The following is an 18,719-nucleotide window of genomic DNA, read 5'->3' as shown; positions in this document are numbered from 1 at the left end:
AAGGTACTAGGGTTGCGTTTTTTGATCTGAGTAGAGAAAGTACCGGGCTGTAGCATTTCTATGTTCTGATTGATCAGTTACAGTTATATTGAAGTTTTTTCCCTCAGTTTTTATTCTCTGCACTGATGGCAGCTGTCCAATAGAGGGCACTATCCAATAACCTTGATTATTGCAAAAATTAAATTAAATTGTTAAATTTAAATATGTCAAAATATTTTTATATATGTTTTTTAGATGTGCAAGATAAATATTTGATGTTTAATGACGAGTAAAGCATTTTGATTTTTCCTCAGCTTCGTTACGTATTTACGAACTGGGGTGCAGAAGCTTTGCCCATTGACTCTCATAAAAGTCGTACAGGCGCAGTAGCTCCTCTACTATGTAGAGGTATAGGAGAGTTTGGGGTGCAGTGTCACTACCCGATCCGTCCCGGAAGCACAATCTGTCCTGGGCATGCTGGAGCAGAGCAGCTCTGATGTTCCTCAGAGAGAACAGGACTCTGGAGTTGTTCTCAGAAGCTCTCCTCTTGTTCATCTCCTCAGAGGTTGGTCTGGTTCTAAGTCTTAGTGGAGCAGAGCTGCAGATGATGAACTGGTTCCAAACATCTACAGATGTTTCCAGAAGGTCAGCTCAGCCTGGAGCTGCAGGAAAACCCAGCTGGAGCTGAGATGCTCCAGGATGAAAGACATGATGCAGTCAGACATCAGTGAGGACAAAAACAGGATTTTATTTTCAACCACAGTCACTATCTGAAGCTATATTTACAGCAGATTTGATCTGAGTCAATTAAAAAAGGAAATTGATCTTCAAGGTGTCATGGAGCAGCTGTGTCTCTGCTCCTGGTTGCTCTGCAGGTGATTTGTCCCTGATGGACGTCTCCTGTCCTCACTGCTGAGTAAACTACAGATGTTGACGTTTCTGCAAAAGAAAAGAGTCGATTAGAGCAGCTGCTGCAGCTGGAAGACTGTTCTTAGTCTGCAGGAGCTCAGAGCAATGAAAGCTCAAACATGATCTCTGCTGCAGAGGGAAGAAAACAGACCGACCCGCAGTCAGAACCTAAATAACCGCCATCAGAGCTCATGGAGGGGAACTCTGACACCTCAGAGTCGGTTTGACCTGAATCTAAGTTGCTCTGTCTAAACATCAGGCTGGTTCTGACCAACCAGCTACAGGAAGCTGTGGTGGTTTACCTCTGATGATGCTTCCTAACACAGAGCATGCTCAGTCTGCAGGATATTGATTATTAGCTGAGATCACATCAACTCTTCTCTAAACTCTCCTGACTAGAGTTTTGATTCAAAGGCCTAAATTATGAGGATTTAGTTTCAATCTGATCCTGAACTTTGAAACCATTCCAGAATGAGCCAGAGCTCCTAAAGAGTTACCTCTGCTGTGTTCGAGCTCCTGGGGATTAAATCCAGCTTCTGAAATGAACAAAGACAGAAAAAACATTTAGTCTTTGGGAGGTTCAGTCCTTTCAGCAGGTTGGATATTGTTGCTTCATGTTGGAATTAATCTGTAGAAGATTAGCAGACAATAAACTCAGAACAGAAACTGTTGGAGCTGAGTGGAAAGAACCGATTAAAGAAAGTTTCTCTGAATTTCATCACAGAAAGTGAAGCTTCAATGACTCCAATAATTTGTCTCACTGACCTTCAGGCTTCCTCTGGATACATCGGCTCACCAGGAAAACCAGGAAGAAGAACAGAACCAAAACACAACCACAGGAGAGAAACAGGATGAGGATGGGAGGACGAGTGAGGGATGGAGGAGGCGAGGATGTAGGCGGAGGAGGAGCAGTGGTTGGTTTCCCTAAAATGATCCAAAGGTAATTATTTAGTTCTTGTCTCATAATGAAGGTTAAAGCAGAGAGAGAAGCTGCTGACCTTCAACAGAGATCCAGCTGGACGGAGACTCTCCATGACCACTGATGTTACACCTGTAGAGGCCTTCATCAGAGCTGGTCACATGGTGGAGGGTCATGTGACCTTTGGGCTCAGTCCTGATGAGGGAGCCATCTTTATAGAAAGCAGCTGGGAGGTTGGAGGGAATGGTCTTTGTTAGACAGCTCAGAGTGACGTCATCTCCCTCCATCACAGGGAGGACAGGACTCTGCAGGATCACTGATCCACCTCAACACAGAGACAAACTACAGCATTTCATCCATTTCCACACAGCTTCATCAACACTAACTCCACAGTCTGATCTTACCAGAGACAGTGAGCTGGATGCTGCTGCTGGCTGCTCCCTCTCTGGACGAACACCAGTAAACTCCACTGTCTGATATGAACAACCAGCTGATGTTACAGGTAGATCCAGCTGGTTTCCCCCATCCATCTCCACACTGAGTCCTGGTTCCTCTGGTTGTGTTCCTCCATACAGTCCATCCAGCAGAGCTGTTGTTCTCCTCACAGCTCAGAGACACAGAGTCTCTAGCAAAGAACTGAGATCTGCTGGGACTCACAGTCAGAGCAGCTGCTGAAATGACAAACTTTAGTATTTTTTCATTTATAAAAATTTCAGCTTCTATAACATTGACATCTTATCCAAAGTTTTGCAGAGATGTTTGTGCTAACTGTGAATAGTTTGGTGTAAATAAGGAAGTGAACCAACCTTGGTTTGTTGTGCAGCTCAGCACCGAGGTCAGAACTAAAAAGGAAAAAAATCACTTTGAACTAACAACTTCATCATTTCTCACATAAAACCAGTTTTATACCTCAGATAGTTTCCATTCAGACCGTTACTGTAAATGTTGTTCCAGCAGGTAGTAAATAGCTCTCTGTCCCAAAGTTTTATTAATATTTTCTATGTTTCATAATTTCTCCTCAGATTCCAGTAGAACTTCTCCTCAGTGTGTTTTAACCCAGTTCCAGGCTGTTTCCCAGCCTCTCCTCCATCATCAGTTATCTACAGAAACCCAGGAAATGTTCAGAAAGAATCTCTACTTACTGAGCAGAAATCTGACAGATGTTTCCTTCATTGTGTCTCTCAGAGCTCTGATAGAGATGTTCAGAGGCTGAGAGTAAAACCTTCCTCTTCCTCTGTGGTTGAGGGGCTGCAGGAACATGAAGCAGCCAATGATGTAACGACACGTATCTCCACCAACTGGGCCCTGGCTGTGGGTTAGCAGCATCACATCCCTTCCTGTTTGGCTCTAGGTTATTTATTTTAAAGTTGTTTCAAACAACTGTTTGCAGAGACAGAATCAGACTGCAGAGCTTCTATATATCTTGAAGTTTAGTTTCTGGCATCATTATATTAGTAAATAGGTTCATAAATCTTTTTAAACAGAGAGAAGAAGGGAGAGCTGCAGATTTAAAGGTGAAACAGATTTACTGGGATATGCAATAAAATATATCTGCAGGTTTACCAGAAATTTTACAAGAAAAAAATGCTAAGCTATATTTAAAATGCAGCGTATCCAATTTTTTTCTGGATGGAATTGAAATTGTACTTATAAGGAATTCATGATATATATTAATTTTGGTATTGTTCCCACCCTGCAGAAACAACCCCCGCCCCCACCCCAGAAAAAAAAGAAAAGAAAAAAACAAAAAAAAATTCCTCCTTTTCAGAAACCCAAATTTGGTCACCTTAAATATAGTGAACTATTTCTAGATAATTGTTAATTTGCATTTTCAGGAAATAAATAGTTTTTATAAAGCTGACTAATAGCTTCTCCTTCATTAAACTGATAAATGATGTTTTTTTTAGGATTGTGATTCCATATTGGACCATGCAAAACAGATTCAGTTGGGCAAGATTTATGTACAAAAATAAATCTGTACATGAAATTACGTTTTGCTTTTAATAAAGTGTTTTTATAATGTTTTTGTTGTTGACATTAATATAAATATACTGGTGTGAGTAGTTAGTATACCTTTGAAGGTTTTAGGTATACATCAGTGTTGATGTGAGGGCTGCAGCAGCAAACTGGCTCTATAACACTGTGTTGATATTTAGTGGAGCTGCTAAATGATCTTTATCTGTTCTTAGCAGGGAGGAGCATCAGTTCATCTGGAGCAGAGCAGCTCTGATGTTCCTCAGAGAGAACAGGACTCTGGAGTTGTTCTCAGAAGCTCTCCTCTTGTTCATCTCCTCAGAGGTTGGTCTGGTTCTAAGTCTTAGTGGAGCAGAGCTGCAGATGATGAACTGGTTCCAAACATCTACAGATGTTTCCAGAAGGTCAGCTCAGCCTGGAGCTGCAGGAAAACCCAGCTGGAGCTGAGATGCTCCAGGATGAAAGACATGATGCAGTCAGACATCAGTGAGGACAAAAACAGGATTTTATTTCCAACCACAGTCAATATCTGAAGTTATATTTACAGCAGATTTGATCTGCATCAATAAAAACTAAAATTGATCTTCAAGGTGTCATGGAGCAGCTGTGTCTCTGCTCCTGGTTGCTCTGCAGGTGATTTGTACCTGATGGACGTCTCCTGTCCTCACTGCTGAGTAAACTACAGATGTTGATGTTTCTGCAAAAGAAAAGAGTCGATTAGAGCAGCTGATGCAGCTGGAAGACTGTTCTTAGTCTGCTGGAGCTCAGAGCAATGAAAGCTCTGATGTCATTATTTAAAGGAACAGAACAGTCAGAGTTACCTAATGCTGATTGGATGTCAGCAGCTGCTCTTTTTTAGCTGCTCTTAACAAACTATATCCTATAACTATATATCATATATATATATATATATATATATATATATATATATATATATATATATATATATATATATATATATATATATGTATATATATATATATATATATATATATATATATATATATATATAGTACAACGACCAAGACTGCCAAGGCTAAGTGACAGAGTACCCTCTGAAAGTCTTCTAGAAGATGTAAATGCAGCACTACATACTATCCCTACTAAAGACATAACTGAGACCAACAAGCTGACCTACGCCACAGCTACAGTGATCCTAGAGATGCTTGGCTATAAGATAAACACCACAGACCACAAAGCAGAGCCCCCATGGAGGAGAAGGCTGGAAGCCAAGATCAAGGCAACACGAAGCGAGGTTAGTCAGCTGTCAGACCTGCAGAAAGGTGTAGGGAAGAGGTTACCTAAGTACAACAAGCTGTCGATTCCTGAGGTTCTAGAAACTGCCAAACAAAGACTCGCCGCCCTGGCCACCCGCCTAAAGAGATACAAGGGAGAAGCTGAAGCCAGGAGAATAAACCAGGTGCTCTCCACCAACCCATCCAAAGTGTACTCACAGTGGCAGGGTAATTCAAGATCAGATCCACCCAGGGCTGAGACTGAACAGTACTGGAGAAACATATGGGAGAAGGAGGCATCCCACAACACCAATGCTCAGTGGCTAGAAGATCTTAGAACAGATCACAGCAATCTCCCAGAACAAGAACCAGTAACCGTTACAACGGCAGTTGTCCAAGAAAGAGCGGCAGGTATGAAGAGCTGGACAGCACCAGGCCCTGACATGATCCACACCTACTGACTGAAAAACTAACCGTACTTCATGCACGCCTCGCAGCACAAATTAACCAACTGCTGATGGATGGGACCCACCCAGAATGGTTAAACCAAGGACGAACAATCCTGATCATGAAGGATCCCCAGAAGGGAACAACCCCATCCAACTACCGGCCAATAACTTGCCTATGTACAACATGGAAGCTCCTGTCAAGCATCATAGCGGCTAAGATGAATAGGCACATGGCTCAATACATGCACCCTGTCCAGAAGGGAATAGGCAGTAACACCAGAGGAGCCAAGCACCAGCTACTAGTGGATAGAGCAGTCACTCGAGACTGTAAGACCAGGCGGACAAATCTGTGCACTGCCTGGATTGACTATAAGAAAGCCTATGACTCAATGCCACATACATGGATACTGGAATGCCTGGAAATGTACAAGATCAACAGGACTCTAATAGCCTTCATCAAGAACTCAATGAAGCTGTGGAAAACAAGTCTGGAAGCCAATGCAAAGCCAATAGCACAAGTCACCATCAAGTGCGGCATATACCAGGGTGATGCACTATCCCCGCTGCTGTTCTGCATAGGCCTGAACCCCCTCAGCCAGATCATCACAAAGACTGGCTACGGATACCAATTCTGAAGCGGAACAATCATCTGTCACCTCCTCTACTTGGATGACATCAAGCTGTATGCCAGGAGTGAGCGAGACATCGACTCACTGATCCACACTACCAGGATCTACAGCAATGACATTGGGATGTCATTCGGACTGGACAAGTGTGGTCGCATGGTCTCAAAGAGAGGGAAGATGATCAGAACTGAGGGGGTTGAACTACCAGAAGGCCACATTACAGATGTTCAGGACAGCTACAAATATATTGGGGTGCCACAGGCTAACAGAAACCACGAGGAGATGGCAAGAAAGACTGCCACAGCTAAATACCTACAAAGAGTAAGGCAGGTCCTGAAAAGTCAGCTGAATGGGAAAAACAAGATCCAAGCCATCAACACATATGCCCTACCAGTCATCAGATACCCCGCTGGTATAATAAACTGGCCAAAGGAGGAGATAGAGGCTACTGACATCAAGACGAGAAAGCTCCTCACAATGCATGGAGGGTTCCACCCATAATCCAGCACCCTGAGACTGTACACCAAGCGTAGCGAGGGAGGCCGAGGGCTAGTGAGTGTCAAGACCACTGTCCAGGATGAAACAACTAAGATCCAGGAGTACATTAGGAAGATGGCCCCCAAAGACAAATGGCTTGGTGAGTACCTCAGGCAGGAGAAAACTGAAAGTGAGGACAAGAAAGAGGAAGGAGAACCATCATGGAGGGACAAGCCGCTGCACGGCGTGTACCACAGACAAATAGAAGAAGTGGCTGATATCAAAAAATCCTACCAGTGGCTGGAAAAGGCTGGACTGAAGGACAACACAGAGGCACTAATCATGGCAGCACAAGAACAGGCACTCAGTACAAGTTCAATAGAGGCCAGGGTCTACCACACCAGGCAGGACCCCCGGTGCAGACTGTGCAAAGATGCCTCTGAAACAATACAGCACATAACAGCAGGGTGTAAAATGCAGGCAGGAAGTGCATACATGGAACGCCACAACCAGGTAGCTGACATAGTGTACAGGAACATCTGCCATGAGTATGGGCTGGAAGTCCCAAGGTCAAAATGGAAGACACCTCCTAAGGTAGTTGAGAATGACCGAGCTAAGATCCTATGGGACTTCAAGATCCAGACTGACAAACAGGTGATGGCTAACCAACCAGACATTGTGTTGATCGACAAACAGCAGAAGAAGGCAGTAGTGATAGATGTGGCAATCCCAAGCTACAGCAACATCAAGAAGAAAGAACACGAGAAGCTTGAGAAATACCAAGGACTGAAGGAGGAGCTAGAAAAGATGTGGAAAGTAAGAGCAGCAGTGGTGCCAGTGGTAATTGGAGCACTGGGGGCTGTGACCCCCAAACTGGGAGAGTGGCTACAGCAGATTCCAGGTAAAACATCAGAGGTCTCTGTCCAGAAGAGCGCAGTCCTAGGAACAGCTAAGATACTGCGCAGAACCCTCAAACTCCCAGGCCTCTGGTAGAGGACCCGAGCTTGAGGATGACACATACCCACTCCACGAGGGGTGAGAAAACGGTTGGGTGTATATATATATATATATATATATATATATATATATATATATATATATATATATATATATATATATATATATATATATATATATATATATATATATATATATAATTATAATTATAATGTCGGCTATTGGAGCACAAAGAAGATCTCTGCTGCAGAGGGAAGAAAACAGACCGACCCGCAGTCAGAACCTAAATAACCACCATCAGAGCTCATGGAGGGGAACTCTGACACCTCAGAGTCGGTTTGACCTGAATCTAAGTTGCTCTGTCTAAACATCAGGCTGGTTCTGACCAACCAGCTACAGGAAGCTGTGGTGGTTTACCTCTGATGATGCTTCCTAACACAGAGCATGCTCAGTCTGCAGGATATTGATTATTAGCTGAGATCACATCAACTCTTCTCTAAACTCTCCTGACTAAATGGTTTTTTGTTCACTATAGTAAAGCTGCTGCTTTTATAATGGGTGGAAATGATGAAGGTGTAGTAATACAGTTTGACCACCAGGTGGTGAATGAAAGTCCAGCAGAGTTCCTTGAAATGCAACAAACATGAATGCAGGAAACAGACGAATGCCGTGACTTTAATGAATTTCTTATTCATCACTAAGTTTATAATGTTAGCAAGGAGTTTTTATTCAAAGGCCTAAATTATGAGGATTTAGTTTCAATCTGATCCTGAACTTTGAAACCATTCCAGAATGAGCCAGAGCTCCTAAAGAGTTACCTCTGCTGTGTTCGAGCTCCTGGGGATTAAATCCAGCTTCTGAAATTAACAAAGACAGGAAGAACATTTAGTCTTTGGGAGGTTCAGTCCTTTCAGCAGGTTGGATATTGTTGCTTCATGTTGGAATTAATCTGTAGAAGATTAGCAGACAATAAACTCAGAACAGAAACTGTTGGAGTTCAGTGGAAAGAACCGATTAAAGAACGTTTCTCTGAATTTCATCACAGAAAGTGAAGCTTCAATGACTCCAATAATTTGTCTCACTGACCTTCAGGCTTCCTCTGGATACATCGGCTCACCAGGAAAACCAGGAAGAAGAACAGAACCAAAGCAGAACCACAGGAGAGAAACAGGATGAGGACGGGAGGACACTGGAGGTAGGTGGTGAAGGAGCAGGTAGGTGGAGGAGTGAGGGATGGAGGAGGAGGTGGAGGCGAGGATGTAGGCGGAGGAGGAGCAGTGGTTGGTTTCCCTAAAATGATCCAAAGGTAATTATTTAGTTCTTGTCTCATAATGAAGGTTAAAGCAGAGAGAGAAGCTGCTGACCTTCAACAGAGATCCAGCTGGACGGAGACTCTCCATGACCCCTGATGTTACACCTGTAGAGGCCTTCATCAGAGCTGGTCACATGGTGGAGGGTCATGTGACCTTTGGGCTCAGTCCTGATGAGGGAGCCATCTTTATAGAAAGCAGCTGGGAGGTTGGAGGGAATGGTCTTTGTTAGACAGCTCAGAGTGACGTCATCTCCCTCCATCACAGGGAGGACAGGACTCTGCAGGATCACTGATCCACCTCAACACAGAGACAAACTACAGCATTTCATCCATTTCCACACAGCTTCATCAACACTAACTCCACAGTCTGATCTTACCAGTGACAGTGAGCTGGATGCTGCTGCTGGCTGCTCCCTCTCTGGACGAACACCAGTAAACTCCACTGTCTGATGGGATCAAGGAGGCGATCTTACAGGTAGAACCAACCTGTTCCCCCATCCATCTCCACACTGAGTCCTGGTTCCTCTGGTTGTGTTCCTCCATACAGTCCATCCAGCAGAGCTGTTGTTCTCCTCACAGCTCAGAGACACAGAGTCTCTGATGAAGAACTGAGATCTGCTTTGACTCACAGTCAGAGCAGCTGCTGGAATGACAAACTTTTGTATTAATTGATTAATACAAATTCAGTTTCTATAACATTGACATTTATCTGATCCAAAGTTTTGCAGAGATGCAGTGTTTGTGCTAACTGTGAATATTAAGGTGTTAAACAGGAAGTGAACCAACCTTGGTTTGTTGTGCAGCTCAGCACCGAGGTCAGAACTAAAAAGGAAAAAAAAATAACTTTGAACTAAAAACTTCATCATTTCTCACATAAAGACAGTTTTACACCTCAGATAGTTTCCATTCAGACCGTTACTCTAAATGTTGTTCCAGCAGGTAGTAAATAGCTCTCTGTCCCAAAGTTCTATTAATATTTTCCATGTTTCATCTGTTCTCTTCAGATTCCAGTAGAACTTCTCCTCAGTGTGTTTTAACCCAGTTCCAGGCTGTTTCCCAGCCTCTCCTCCATCATCAGTTATCTAAAGAAACCCAGGAAATGTTCAGAAAGAATCTCTACTTACTGAGCAGAAATCTGACAGATGTTTCCTTCATTGTGTCTCTCAGAGCTCTGATAGAGATGTTCAGAGGCTGAGAGTAAAACCTTCCTCTTCCTCTGTGGTTGAGGGGCTGCAGGAACATGAAGCAGCCAATGATGTAAAGACACGTATCTCCACCAACTGGGCCCTGGCTTTGGGTTAGCAGCATCACATAACTTCCTGTTTGGCTCTAGGTCATTTATTTTAACTTGTTTCTAACAACTGCTTCTGTTGTTAATCTCCTCATTAAGGAACCCTTCATAACATTTTTCTCATTAAAGCCAAAACATGTGTTAAAGAAAACATCAGAACTTTGGTTCCTGTTCTTCATCCAAAGATCTTTCTCAGTTCAAAGCTAGTGATGAAGAAGATGCCAGCTTTAAGGCGTAGGGGCGTTCTGTTCTGCAGACCTAACTCCACCTGTCGGTTGGCCTCCTAACAACAGGGGGTCATTAGTGGCGTTGTTATTCTGGCTCACTGAGAGAAACTGACTGAGGATCAGGCTAAATGCTGGACTGGATGTTGCTTAAAGCTGAAATCTGAGGTCTCATTTAAGCAGATCAGCTCCAAGCCAGTTTTCACTGCTGGATGATGGATCTCACATAGCTATTTATAATAAAAGCTCATCCAAAATCTAATCTCTGTCATTATGTCCTCCAGCAGCCTAAGCCTGTAGCAGCATAACTAGAGTGCTTAAGTGATGGTATGTGAGCAGCACACAGTTAGTCTGTCAAAGATAGGTTGGCACTGGAAGTAAAGGGCAAAACTTTTAGGTGTTCCCATTGACTCCACCTATTGGACTGAAAATATATTGCAATTTCTCAGACAATATACACTCACCGGCCACTTTGTTAGGTACCCCATGCTAGTAACGGGTTGGACCCCCTTTTGCCTTCAGAATTGCGTCAATACTTTGTGGCATAGATTCAACAAGGTGCTGGAAGCATTCCTCAGGGAGTTTGGTCCATATTGACATGATGGCATCATACAGTTGCCGCAGATTTGTCGGCCGCACATCCATGATGCCAATCTCCCGTTCCACCACATCCCAAAGATGCTCTATTGGATTGAGATCTGGTGACTGTGGAGGCCATTTGAGTACAGTGAACTCATTGTCATGTTCAAGAAACCAGTCTGAGATGATTCCAGCTTTATGACATGGCGCATTATCCTGCTGAAAGTAGCCATCAGAAGTTGGGTACATTGTGGTCATAAAGGGATGGACATGGTCAGCAACAATACTCAGGTAGGCTGTGGCGTTGCAACGATGCTCAATTGGTACCAAGGGGCCCAAAGAGTGCCAAGAAAATATTCCCCACACCATGACACCACCACCACCAGCCTGAACCGTTGATACAAGGCAGGATGGATCCATGCTTTCATGTTGTAGACGCCAAATTCTGACCCTACCATCCGAATGTCGCAGCAGAAATCGAGACTCATCAGACCAGGCAACGTTTTTCCAATCTTCTATTGTCCAATTTTGATGAGCTTGTGCAAATTGTAGCCTCAGTTTCCTGTTCTTAGGTGAAAGGAGTGGCACCCGGTGTGGTCTTCTGCTGCTGTAGCCCATCTGCCTCAAAGTTCCACGTACTGTGCGTTCAGAGATGCTCTTCTGCCCACCTTGGTTGTAACGGGTGGTTATTTGAGTCACTGTTGCCCTTCTATCAGCTCGAACCAGTCTGGCCATTCTCCTCTGACCTCTGGCATCAACAAGGCATTTCCGCCCACAGAACCGCCGCTCACTGGATGTTTTTTCTTTTTCGGACCATTCTCTGTAAACCCTAGAGATGGTTGTGCGTGAAAATCCCAGTAGATCAGCAGTTTCTGAAATACTCAGACCAGCCCTTCTGGCACCAATAATTATGCCACGTTCAAAGTCACTCAAATCACCTTTCTTCCCCATACTGATGCTCGGTTTGAATTTGCTCGGTTGCAGGAGATTGTCTTGACCATGTCTACATGCCTAAATGCACTGAGTTGCCGCCATGTGATTGGCTGCTTAGAAATTAAGTGTTAACGAGCAGTTGGACAGGTGTACCTAATAAAGTGGCCGGTGAGTGTAAATATACTGGTGTGAGGACTTAGTATACCTTTGAAGGTTTTAGGTATACATCAGTGTTGATGTGAGGGCTGCAGCAGCAAACTGGCTCTATAACACTGTGTTGATATTTAGTGGAGCTGCTAAATGATCTTTATCTGTTCTTAGCAGGGAGGAGCATCAGTTCATCTGGAGCAGAGCAGCTCTGATGTTCCTCAGAGAGAACAGGACTCTGGAGTTGTTCTCAGAAGCTCTCCTCTTGTTCATCTCCTCAGAGGTTGGTCTGGTTCTAAGTCTTAGTGGAGCAGAGCTGCAGATGATGAACTGGTTCCAAACATCTACAGATGTTTCCAGAAGGTCAGCTCAGCCTGGAGCTGCAGGAAAACCCAGCTGGAGCTGAGATGCTCCAGGATGAAAGACATGATGTAGTCAGACATCAGTGAGGACAAAAACAGGATTTTATTTTCAACCACAGTCAATATCTGAAGTTATATTTACAGCAGATTAGATCTGCATCAATAAAAAAAGTAAAATTGATCTTCAAGGTGTCATGGAGCAGCTGTGTCTCTGCTCCTGGTTGCTCTGCAGGTGATTTGTCCCTGATGGACGTCTCCTGTCCTCACTGCTGAGTAAACTACAGATGTTGACGTTTCTGCAAAAGAAAAGAGTCGATTAGAGCAGCTGCTGCAGCTGGAAGACTGTTCTTAGTCTGCAGGATCTCAGAGCAATGAAAGCTCAAACATGATCTGTGCTGCAGATCATGTTTGAGCTCTTTTCTAAACTCTCCTGACTAAATGGATTTTTGTTCACTATAGTAAAGCTGCTGCCTTTATAATGGGTGGAAATGATGAAGTAATACAGTTTGCTAAGCTATATTTAAAATGCAGCATATCCAATTTATTTCTGGATGGAATTGAAATTGTATGTGTAGGGATGCATGATATATCGATTTAGGCATTGGAAACGGTTGTTCTGGCACAGCAGAACCCCCCCCCCCCCCCCCCCCCCCCCCCCCCCCCCCAAAAAAAAATAAATAAATAAATAAATAAAACAATAATAATAACAGTCCTCCTTTTCAGAAACCCAAACCTGGTCACCCTAAATATAGTGTACCATTTCTAGGTTATTGTTAATTTGCATAGTTGCTTTAAAACAAACACATTTTCAGAAATTAAATAATTTTTATATATTAAGGAATATAAAGCTGACTAATAGCTTCTCCTTTATTAAACTGATACATTTTTATTTTTTTTGGATTGTGATACCTTATTTGACCATGCTAAACAGATTTGTCTTAACAAAGATTCAGTTGGGCAAGATTTATGTACAAAAATAAATCTGTACATGAAATTACGTTTTGTTTTTATAAAGTGTTTTTAAAATGTTTTTGTTGTTGCCAAGCTTGTGCTTTGTCCTTCAGTGTGTGCACACGCTCTTTTCTCTGCTCCCTGCTTGCTTGCACTTTCTGGTCCTTTTATCTTCTTTTTATCTCTTAACCAAAACTACAGAAAGTTGGATTTAGTTATTTGATTTACTATTATTTTATTTCTTTTCAAATATATTCTTTATTTTTTTCCCCGAAGTGGATATGGAGAAGAACCACCCGATTCAAAGGATGCCTACCTCCAGCACAGACGAACTTGAGAAGCTTCTACAGAAAATAGCTGTCATGGAGCTGAAAATCCACCAACTTGAAGTAAACTATGATGTAAACGCCGCGTATGGTAATGAAACAACGCTGCCTGTGATTCCGAACGGGGACCACCAGCCCAGCAACTCAGTGAACAAACAATTCCCAGAGGAAAATGAGAATCCCTGGACCACTCTGGCTGCTAGACCAAAGGATCAACGAACCCACCTAGACACAGAAAACTGGCCGAGACCACAGAGAGATGTCCCAAGAAAAGTGAAACAAAAACGGGATGTTCTCACAATAAATGATAGGAGTAAACCTGCTGGAAATATTGGAATTCCGTTACAAAACAGATTTGCTCCACTTCGAGATGAGACCCAGAAGGATCACGACAATCAAAGGTATGTCAACAATCTTCACTCTAAGCTACCAGAGAAAAAACAGGCCACAGGGCCAAGGACTCTGATATTATGCAGTGGATCTATACGTGGGATTAAACATTTCTGTAACAAGAAAAACACAGAGGGGCTGATTTATACCCCTTTGAACTATGGCCTGGTGTCTAATGTATCAGACATCCTTCCAGAGATCATGAAAAAACGCCCGACCTTGGAAAAACTCATCATACAAGCTGAAGCCTTTGGCGACGCAGGCCTGAGGAAATCTGAAATACTGAAAGAGGATTACATTCGTCTGCTGAATTTAGTTGATGGTCTTAATGTCAAGGTGTTTCTCAGCGGCCCTCACATGACCATTAATTGTGGAGATGAAATGTTTTCCAGAGTTCTGATGTTAAACAAATGGCTGGATGCAACATGCAAACAAACAACTGTAACGCTCATAGACAATTTTAACATCTTCTGGGAGCGGAGACATCTGTGGAGACATCTATTTAGGGAGATGGTTTCTCCCTAAATAGGTCAGGAGCGAAACATTATCAAACATTTTCTATTCTGTGAACCATGCACCATCAGCTTTGTTCCAAAACAAAGCTCAACCAGTGCATGAACAAACGATAAGCCCAGTAAAGCCCGAACAAGCCAAGATAAAGATGGCCAAAAAGATGACACAGAAAGAGCCTACATCAGAACTACAGGAGGATTCATCCCAGATCTCAGCAGGACAAAAAGAGGATTCCCCTTTACCGCCATCCCCACAGACACCAGTCCAGACTGCACCCAATTCCCCCTCTCCCCCACAAAGCCCAGATGTTCCTTTTCTGGAATTTTCTCATAACATGAACAAAGTTTTCAAGATTGGCCTACAGTTGACATCCTCTCCACATAGCCATTCTGAGAACCGCAGCTATGTGAAAAAAACAGCACCTTCTAAGAACAGCAGAGCCCCAGATCCTCCTCTACATATCACAGAACGTCAGGACCTTCAGATAACCTCTCTGTGATACACACCGGGCCCTGGCAACAAGCTTATCAGACATAACAGTTTCCAGCATCAGCTTGGGCCTTCCACTAGAGATTATGGAATATCTGTGATAATACCTGGCAGAAATAAGAAAAGCAAAATGGGAACAAACAGGAACAGACACTTATGAGTCATAAACTGTCAGATGCAGCCTGTCAAAGAGACAACATCAACCACTAATTCATATAAACTGGCTTTATTAAACATCACCCCCGGTTCTAAAGTCCTTACACTGGCTCCCTGTATCTCAGAGAATAGACTTTAAAATACTTCTGTTAGTCTATAAATCTCTGAATGGCTTAGCACCTAAATACATCACAGACTTGCTATCAGTGTATCAACCCTCCATACCACTCAGGTCTTCTGGCTCCAGCCTGCTCTGCATACCTAGAACCAGAACTAAACATGGAGAAGCAGCATTTAGTTCCTATGCTCCACTTATCTGGAACAAGCTTCAAGAAAACTGTAAAAGTGCGGAAAGCCTGAGTTCTTTAAATCAAGACTAAAAACACATTTGTTTAGGATTGCCTTCCACTGTTCTAGTTAAACAGTTCAACTAAAACATATTTTCTTTAAATTAATCATTTCAAAAGCATTACCATTAGTATAATAATAAAGAATATACATACAAAATAAAAGATAACTTTTCTTTTTGGGGAGCAGAAAGGCAATTCAGGTTTTTTTCCACCTGTGAACCAAAAGACCTCGCATAGGAACGTGAGGCTCTCTCTAAGACTGAGAGGAAGGTTGTAGGTGCCACCAGAAGGTATTTAATTTTACTGAGACATGGGTAATCTAGAGTGGGATCCCCCCCAGTTATCCAGGTTGGCACCATAGGATTGGTGTGTATCGGGCAGAGTTAAATTACCTGTAGATAATGGGAAAGGTTTTGCAGTTCTATGGTAGTAGAACAAAAGGCAAGGTTCTGGGGAATTGTCAACTGCCCAAGGAGAAATTTTTGATCAAATGCTAACAGCTTTAAAGATAATTAGTAATCAAATACTGGAAAATTAGCTCAAACAAAGTCCTCTTCTTCTCCATAAAAAAAAAATAAAAAATCAAATAAATAAATGTAATCTAACAAAAACTTCCAACTGTTTTTATATATTTTTTTTCTGCATTTTTTTATTTTATTTTATTTATTTTCTTTTTTTTTCCCTAATTGCTTTGATTCTGTTTTATCTTCCTATATTTTAATCATGTAAAGCACTTTGCATTGTCTTTGTACTGAATTGTGCTATAGAAATAAATTTGCCTTGCCTTGCCTTGCCTTGCCTTGATGAGTAAAGACAAAGCTAACAGGATGGACTGAATGCTACGCGATTCTACAGTAATATGTTTTGAGGTGTTGTTGAAGCTTGGACAAGCTCTATTTCACTAAGGGATTAAACACTGATATAACATTAGTGTTTATGTGTTCCTCAAATGCTCGTTACATTTCCATTACCAAGTATGACCAAGAGTCATTTAGTGGAATCCTGATGTCTATTCGCTGCTAGATATTTCAAAGAGGGTAAAGAATCATTTAGCTAAAGATTACTGGTTCCTGATTAAGCCAGTTATTTAATAAAACATCAGGCCAAATAATGTTTTATTCACCTCATGGATTTGCATTGTGAAATGGTCTGAAAACATTCCAATTTCTCTAAATTAGTGAAAAGCCAATTTGATCATATCCCGAATTCTTCTTAGCTTCACTTCATTGGCTTCCTGTTAAAAAAAGAATAGAATTTAAAATGCTACTTCTCGCGTATAACGCCTTAAATCATCTGATATCAGACATCTGATTGTTCTTTGTTTGTTTTTTTTTTAGGTTGAGGTCTGAATTGCCCCTTCTCCCAAGCACATCTCAACTCTCCGCCAAGTGAGGAGCCCATTTCCCCCGTCCTGCTCTCCCTCCGCTGGCTGGTGTCTGGGGTCGCCAGTGATCTGGTGGAGCTCTGGGTTTTGAGGTGGATGCCCGGGGCTACTGGCTTATTCCTGGCAGCTTCTCCGCGGGAATAGGCCAGGCTAGGGTTAGGGGTTGGGGCCTGCCCCTGCCAAAAGTCCAGGGCCGGAATTACTTCAGGGTGGTTGGCTGCCATGCATAATCAAGCAGAACACCATGGAGAGAGCCGTACTGATCCTCTTGTGAAACTAAAATATGTTGGGCTCTTTTTGGCATCAAGACAATTATTCCTATTGTCACATCGACAGACAGGACACTGTTAAAAAAAAAAGATACATGAAAATAATATGAAATGGGTGTCTGGGACTATGGGCCGGATCTATCAAAGGTTTGCGTGTATAAAAACCTGAGCTATTTCACTGCGCACGCTAAAAAAATTTACAAACTGATCTATCAACAGCGTGCTAAAAGGATTTGGTCTTTAAAACGTGCTAAATAGCGCCTCTTATCCATTTAGTACTTTTTCTGCAATGAATATGCAATATGGGGCGTTTACACGCAAAAGTGCGTCTTGTGGGCGGAGAACATGTAAATATATTAATTTAGCACTCGCAAAGTGATTTATCAAACCTGAAAGCAATTTTGCTAACGGTATCTGACTCTATATTAACACGTTTCAAAAGAAGGTGCAAATGGTCTTTATGCGTAATTGCGCACACATGTCAGCGGTTATTGTTGCAAGAAGGAGACATCGAAATGAAGCAAGGAGACGCAGAGAACGCATTTTTTCACTCCGTGTGAATATTTTTGCAATGAAGGAGGAAACGATCATCAAAACATTTCGTTTATCCAGCATTGCCATTTTGGAGCTGTTGGGGGAACTCCAAATGGATTTGGAGCCAGCCACAAGAAGGACCCACGCAATACCAGCTATCACAAAACTCCTTGCAACATTGCACTTTTTTGCATCTGGGTCATTCCAGCGTATGGTTGCAGCAAGAGCTGGGATCTCCCAATCTCGTTTTTCAGAAGTGCTGTCCGACGTTCTAAATGCCATGTCGCCCTGACGCCCTTCCGGAGAACCCCAACTTCCCACTTTTTTTTTTTTTTTTGGAGGGGGTGGGGGTGTCACTGTAAGATTAAAATTTCTTAATGCACTAGTTTGCACAAACTACAAACTACTTTGCCACAAACCACAAAACGCGCAAAACCATCATTTAAATAGGGCGTCTCCAACAGTTTTGCACCTGCCACCAGTTACGCAATCGCTCTTGTTAAATCACCCGCAAACCATGGTTCAGCCCCTCGCGCAAAATTCCAGTTTGCGAGCGCAAATTACTGCACGCAAAATTGGATCTTGATAAATCCGGCCCTATGTTATTCACTGATAAAAGACTATATCTGTTGTTAAAAGAAGAAAATATATGTTTACTTATTTGAGAATGTTGTGAGAGAATGTTTAAGAATGTTTGAGAGGTATTCTCTACGTTGGCCTCTGTTATACTTTTATTTGTTAAGTTCTGTCTCATTACCGGATGTGTCCCAACTGCTCTTAAACATGCTGTTGTACAACCTCTTATCAAAAAGAAAAATCTAGATCCCTATATGTTGTCCAACTTTAGGCTTATCTCGAAATTGCAGTTTTTAATCTAAAATTGTAGAGAAAGTGTTTTTTTTATCCAAATTCAATCATTTTTAATAGCCAATGATATATATGAGAAGTTCCAATCTGGTTTGAAACCTTTTCATAGCACTGACA

The 18,719-nt window shown here is 42.4% G+C and overlaps 1 protein-coding gene and 1 long non-coding RNA gene across 2 annotated transcripts; both read right to left on the bottom strand.

The window, feature by feature from the left end:
- Positions 1 to 240: 240 nt before the first annotated feature.
- Positions 241 to 9,314, bottom strand: LOC119798631. The gene is made up of 9 exons (XM_038308185.1): positions 9,215 to 9,314; positions 8,890 to 9,135; positions 8,612 to 8,815; positions 8,344 to 8,382; positions 2,614 to 2,649; positions 1,887 to 2,478; positions 1,654 to 1,666; positions 1,386 to 1,424; positions 241 to 918 (listed from the first exon to the last, which is right to left on the bottom strand). Exons 2-6 carry the CDS (start codon positions 9,095 to 9,097, stop codon positions 2,189 to 2,191), a joined length of 777 nt encoding a protein of 258 aa, XP_038164113.1. The 5' UTR covers positions 9,098 to 9,135; positions 9,215 to 9,314; the 3' UTR covers positions 241 to 918; positions 1,386 to 1,424; positions 1,654 to 1,666; positions 1,887 to 2,188.
- Positions 9,315 to 9,318: 4 nt separating this feature from the next.
- LOC119798641 lies at positions 9,319 to 10,080 on the bottom strand. The gene is made up of 3 exons (XR_005282746.1): positions 9,962 to 10,080; positions 9,624 to 9,659; positions 9,319 to 9,480 (listed from the first exon to the last, which is right to left on the bottom strand). It is a non-coding gene; the product is annotated as an uncharacterized LOC119798641 (long non-coding RNA).
- Positions 10,081 to 18,719: the final 8,639 nt, after the last annotated feature.

The sequence above is a fragment of the Cyprinodon tularosa genome, unplaced genomic scaffold (assembly GCF_016077235.1).
Source record: "Cyprinodon tularosa strain WSP-4 unplaced genomic scaffold, ASM1607723v1 ctg631, whole genome shotgun sequence".
NCBI classification, from domain to species: Eukaryota; Metazoa; Chordata; class Actinopteri; order Cyprinodontiformes; family Cyprinodontidae; genus Cyprinodon; species Cyprinodon tularosa.
Note: the sequence above shows the minus strand (reverse complement) of the source record. Positions and strands in the feature narration are given on the sequence as shown.